Source organism: Cornus florida, unplaced genomic scaffold (assembly GCF_030987335.1).
Source record: "Cornus florida cultivar Cherokee Brave unplaced genomic scaffold, ASM3098733v1 CherokeeBrave_3.0.0_Hap2_Chr06, whole genome shotgun sequence".
NCBI classification, from domain to species: Eukaryota; Viridiplantae; Streptophyta; class Magnoliopsida; order Cornales; family Cornaceae; genus Cornus; species Cornus florida.
The window spans coordinates 45,368,303-45,374,704 of NW_026775576.1; the positions used below are offsets into that span (position 1 = coordinate 45,368,303).

The 6,402-nt window shown below is 31.9% G+C and overlaps 1 protein-coding gene across 1 annotated transcript; it reads left to right on the forward strand.

Moving 5' to 3' along the window:
* The first annotated feature begins 523 nt into the window (after positions 1-523).
* Positions 524-1,891, forward strand: LOC132314014 (putative UPF0481 protein At3g02645). The gene has a single exon (XM_059812939.1). The coding sequence runs from the start codon at positions 524-526 to the stop codon at positions 1,889-1,891; it is 1,368 nt and encodes a 455-aa protein (XP_059668922.1).
* The last annotated feature ends 4,511 nt before the right edge of the window (positions 1,892-6,402 follow it).

Here is a 6,402-nt window from a genome sequence, read left to right on the forward strand (position 1 = left end):
ACTTTTTCTATAAAAAAATCACAATCAATAACTATAATAAAATGATGTAAGATTGAAGTGTTGCATGGACCAAGAACACGCACAATGTTGCATTAATGAAGACATAGTGTTGCTTGATCAATTCAGTGGGATGTACATACAAATTTTTGAATGTTAGAAACAATAAATCCCAAAATAATAATAAAAAATGAATTAAATAAAGAAAACCTAGATGTATCCTAAGTATATAAAAAGCGATAGTTTTGAGCACAGGAAGGAAGGGTTGCATAGGATTCCCTCCAGCGGATTTGGTGCGATCCAATTGCAGTGAGATTTATTATTATTATTATTAAATAAGTGATGGAATCTAAGAGGAAACCGCCAAGCCTTTTCACTCTAAGTATATAAAATTACCGGCCAGTTCATAAAAACAACACATATAAGTCCGCTTAGATCCATTGCAGTGCAGTGCAGTGGTATTGGCTTGCTTGCTCAAACCAACCCAAGACAAACACAAAGCTAGCTAAATAATAATAAATCGGTAATGGCCGAAAGAAGAGAATCACAGTTTCAGGAGATGTTGGAGCTTCTTCGGAGTGATATACGTGAAAACAGATCAAGCAACACTCCGATGGCTGGCGAACTACGCACGACAAGGGTCCATGGCATGTATAGGGTCCCGGATGTGCTTCGTGTACAAAATGAGGACGCCTATCGTCCAAGCTGCGTATCTATTGGGCCTCTTTGGAGAGGAAGACCAGATCTAGTAGAGATGGAGGCCGTGAAAAAGAGGTATATGGGTGAGCTACTTGAGCGAAATGGAACACTTGCGGCAACAGTACTAGCAGAATGTACGGAAGCTATGTTCAACTTGATGTCCCGTGTTATGGAATGCTATTCCCAAAGGTATGGTGATGACTTCTATTCTGTAAGAGACATGGCATGCATGGTGATTGATGGTTGCTTCATAATTGAACTTCTCTACAAGAATTACGTTCCGGTCATAGAGACATGGATGTCTGACCCATTTTTGCAGAACCATTTGAAGTATGATCAGGTCAGACGTGACCTGCTATTGCTCGAGAACCAAATCCCCTTCTTTGTTCTTGATGAATTGTTCAAGCTGACAGTGGAACCAATCCCGGATAGTACTACTATATCGGGCCGCCCAGTCTCCCTCCGTAGATGTGTCGTTTCATTCTTTGGAGATATGATGATGAGACGAGAAAATATTGGTGGTGAAATAGAAAACCTGGAAAACAATTTCCCTTATCATATACTCCATTTTTTACACATTTGTTACCAATCTCCTTTGCAGAAGGCACCGAAATGGTACCAACACAAAGAGAAAACTACACTCAAATACAGTGCAACAAAACTTCAAAGTGTAGGAGTCAAGTTTGGGCCACGTATCAGAAGAGAGAGCCTATTTGATTTGAAATTTAGCACGGATCGTTGTTGCTTTTGGTTGTGGAGAAGAGCTCATTTTCAAATCCCACGTTTCTCTATCAATAGATCTACTGAATTATTATTGAGAAACCTCATTGCTTTGGAGCTTTGTTGTGCCGGTGTTAACCAGTACTTCACATCTTATGCTGTCGCCATGAGCATCCTCTTGGACTCTGCAGAAGATGTTGAATTGCTTGAAGAAGCCGGAGTCATTAGTAACACGTTGGGTTACAGTGAAAAGGTGTCAGAACTCTTCAAGAATATTACCAGTGAAGAAAGTATTGTAAGTAATCAATTCCATTTTTACAATGATCTGTGGATGGAGGTGAGGGATTTTTGCACACCTTGGCGACTAGCTCTTGCTAATGCAAACACACAAATGGCAGTAGCTTTTGCCATTATCCTGAATCTCATCACACTTTTGTCCTCCATCTACACCGTTCTTTCTTATTATCGCAACTAGCAAGGTAACTATTTCATGTGTATCAGTGTGTATGTATGTCTACTATTCCTTTGTTCCAACAACTCTTTATCTTGTTAATTAATTCGTCTGGATCAGCATTAGTAATCTGAAATGTACCGTAAATTAGAATTGTATTAGTACTTGTGAGAATCCGTGTAAATCATTTTTGTATTACGCTTGTCATTCAAATCTCTCTCTTTATTGTATGATTCTCATTATCATTAGTGTTTGATATCTTCCCCAATATTCATCTTGAATTACTATGAAGTCAATCTTATTACAACTCGTAGATCGAATTTTGTTGAAAATTACAATATTATACTTGCATCTGCAACTATTTCAGATCCACTACAAGGTGAGACTTGAGAGATCATTGACATTTAAAAATATTATACTTGCATCTGCAACTATTTCAAAATTGCAATATTATACTTGCATCTACAACTGTTTGACATTTAAAAAAATCATAGGTGTCTTCTTAAAAAAGTTGGTTCTGCAATTAAAAAATTCATGTTGATGATGTTAAGGTCATCAACCAGTTGTCTGGTTCATTCGCTGACAATTACTTCAGTTAGCTCCAACACATCTTCTTTCCCCTCTAGCTTGTGAGCATTTATTGCTCCTCATTTTTTGCCCTGGGTCCCATTGGCTAGAGGAAAATATATGCTAGAAAATGAAAGTGATATGAAGAAAAAGAAAATAACTTTTTAAGTTTTATTTGGGCAGCCAATTTTTTTAAAATAAATTTGTGAGAAAAATCTCATTTTATAATTTGAATAACATTAAAGTTAATAGAAAATGTTATGAATTACTTAAACTGTTCATCTTAATTATATTAAATATGTAGGTCTAAATAAATTTAAATTTAGTAAATATTTTTATTTTTAAAAAATTAAAAATAATATAAGAATCTAAATAATAAAATTTTGTTATAGGGAGAGAGGGGAGGGTAACTATTATAATATTCTTACCAAAAATCATGCATAAACAATTTCATATAATTTTGTTAACAAAGCAAAACTTTCCTGTGTTTTTTTGTAAAAAAGTTAAGTGATTATAAAAATTATTTTTTCACAATTTTTTTTTTCTTTTTTTCCTAACCAAACTCTTCTGTTTACTTATTTATTTTTGTGCAAGTTTGATAGGCCATCATTGTACAATTCAAGCTTAGGGATTCAAAGTTGATATCCAAAATGGACATTTAATGCACTTGAGCAGTATACTGTGTACAACTCGAATAGGAGATTTGTTGGTTAAGAAAAAAAGTTCTTAGCAATAAAAAAATTTGAAAACTAAATATCTAATGATATACTTACTCAGTTCAAAAGCATAGTGTCTGCTTTTCTATTTTTAGCTCTTCTAAAATAAGTGTTCCATTTGAAAAGTAGATAGTATTATTTATTTTTTTTAACATTACTATTTTAATCTTTTTACATTGAATTTATAAAAAATAAATCATCATATCACTGTGGATTCCTAAAAAGAATTTTTTTTTTGTTTTTGTTTTGATAGAGGGAATAATAACTAATAAGTACAAGTGTTTACAAAAAAAAAAAAAAGAAAAAAGAAAAATCCCATACACAAACCCAATATCAACTAACATGCAGATAGTAACAAACATAATAAAGGATGCATAGGATTCCCTCTAGGGAATTAGGAACCAATCTATTGCCCTACTGGAGTAAGAGATTGAGATTTATTATTAGGCAGGTAAGAGGTAACAAAAACACTAGCCCCCGCCCCCCCCTCCAAACCCCCCCCCCCCCCCCCCCCCCCCCCTCCTTTTTTTTTTTTCTTTTTTTTTTGGTACACTTTTTAAAATTCTAATGGGTAGGTAGTGGTTGGCCCATTAAACACGGAAACTCATCATATACGGCGATGCATAAAAACAATACGGAGTAGAAAATAAGCTGACCCCTTAGATCCAATCCAGTGCACGTGTCTTGGCTTGCTCAAACCAGCCCAAAAGTCCTGTTGCTGACACTATTATATATATATATTTGTATAATGTATAAAAGTTATTGTATTTTGTATAAAGTATTATACGGACAACAATAACATTTAGTATGCGACAAATTTTTTTCATCCATCCCCACTTATGTGACGCTACAAGAACCATAAATTACCCACCGGCTGAAATAGGAGACGATTTTTATCTCGTTAAAGATGCCTTTTTAATGGTATTTGGACAAAAACCGTCTCTTGTTCAACCGATCTGTTTCAACCTGTGGCTGTTGTTGCACAGGTAAAAAAAGAATCAAATAATACTCCTCAAATGTTTTAATCTTTTCAAAGTATGATCGATTTTATTTCTTTTCTTCAAATTCTAAACTCGATGTAGAAGAATTAATTCCTGTTTTTTTTCCAAAATCTCTGAATCTTCAATTAAACTCCAATTCCGATGAGATAGAGAACAATACTACTAAATCACTCATGAATATATGTGTGTACTCTCAAAAATACATTCAAAATAATCAGATTTGATTTTCTGAATTTTATCTCTCTAAAGGCTTTCTCAAAATATAGAATTGATGTTCCTCAAAGTCAAACATTAATAATGAATGAAAGAGGTATTATATAGAAGTTTGGAAGACCTAATAACACTTCTAAAACAATTAGAATTCGTGCATATGATATAAAAAGAAGTTTGGTCAAAAAAGGATTCAAAACAGAATAGGAAACTGAAGTTACCAAAGCAGTTCTGAAGCCTTGAACGGGTACCGGATTTGGCTAACGGTTCAGGAGCTTAATGCAATCCCAAAGAATGAGTTAACTAGAAGGTAAAGAATCGAAAAATATTCCTTACGCATAAATTGTGGAGTTTGATGTATATATAAGTTAGTAAGGGATAAAAAATTATATGCTCACATTTAGGAATACATTTTTATAAATATGTGGATAATAATTAATCCAAAATTGGTTATTTATTCCTTTTGGCTGGAGGAACAATATTATGAAAAAGTACAATAAATTAATTACTTTGTCTATTATGAATTTTTACTTTGTAGCCTACTTTGAGGTTACAATTTATGGTTGCAGAATTTATTTCAGGACTTAGAGTTATGGGTTCCATTTTCAGATTACTGAAAATTTATATTGCAATTGATGATCTTCTTGTATGAAAAATGATACGTATTCTAAAGTTAAAATATTTTATCATTAAAGAAGATATTTAGAAACAACGACAAGTATCTATTGAACATGTACACAACTTATGATTGCAATCCATTAACGAATGGACTACCGCCCAAGATATTTTTTAATTGTGAATTGTTTAACGGTGCTTATATATATTTGATGTTTTGCGCTCATTAAATGTATTTATGATATTTCCTATTAATTAATGTACATGTACGTATTGCTTTAATAAGTGATAATAAGAATAGTCTTAGAAAAGACATTATTGTTAGATCATTATTGATACTTCTCATTTATAGACTTTATTGAATAGTTTACTAGTGTTGTGGTACATGAAAGAGACTGTGTTATTTAGTGATATATAACCGTCATGACTCGCATTGATAATTTATTTAGCATGGTATTTATGATGACCAACTTAAGAAATTAATTTGATTTATAGTGCACACTAATGACTATTTTACTAAACCACTACAGAAGTTATTATATGGGCCAAGTGGGAGAATATAACACTATTTGTTAATTGTGTGGCCCACATGATTTGGACATGTGATATATTTCATTAATTAGTAGTTTAATAAATAGATATCAGATAAATATTATATTATTTGATCAACTTATTAATTACCTTTTTGGTAATTAATTATTAGGGAAGTGTTTTCCTATTTATTTCTTACTTTGATGAAAAGTGGAATTATAGTTACTAAAAAGAAAACTGGTTCTTTTTCTACCTTTATAAAAGTGCATATATCCCATTATGTACGCTAATAAAAATAACACGTATAATGTTTATGTGTGCAAAAGGCTAAGAGAGATAAATTAGTTTTCATGGTTTACCTATTGTTTGGAGTTGCATATTAGTTTGTTGTTAAAGAATTTCAACGTTAGACTTGATTTCAACAAGGTTTACTATCACAAATCGAGGTATTTTTATTTAACTATATTTATGCATTATAGCAATGTAAAGTGTAATACCCCTAATTCTCAAAATGATATAATTAAAATTTAATTATTTATTTTATGTGCATTTTAATTGATTAATTGATTATTTGTTTTATGTGCATTTAAATATAATTATCTGGCTATGTGTTTAAATTGGTCTATTATTTATTTATTTAATTGTAATTGTTTATTTGTTATTTAGTTTAATTATTTGATTAATTGGTGTTTTAATTAACGTGTTTTATTTAATGGCCTGTATGACTTAATTGGTTTGTAATTTATATGTGTGGTATATAGCAGGGTTTTATTTTTATGTAACTATGGTCGCCGGCTTATAATTTAGTTTGGGGTTTAGAACTAGGGTTTAGTGGAAGCTTATATATGTACTGTATAATCCGACTTAGGGTTTAGCCGTATATATATATTCTGGG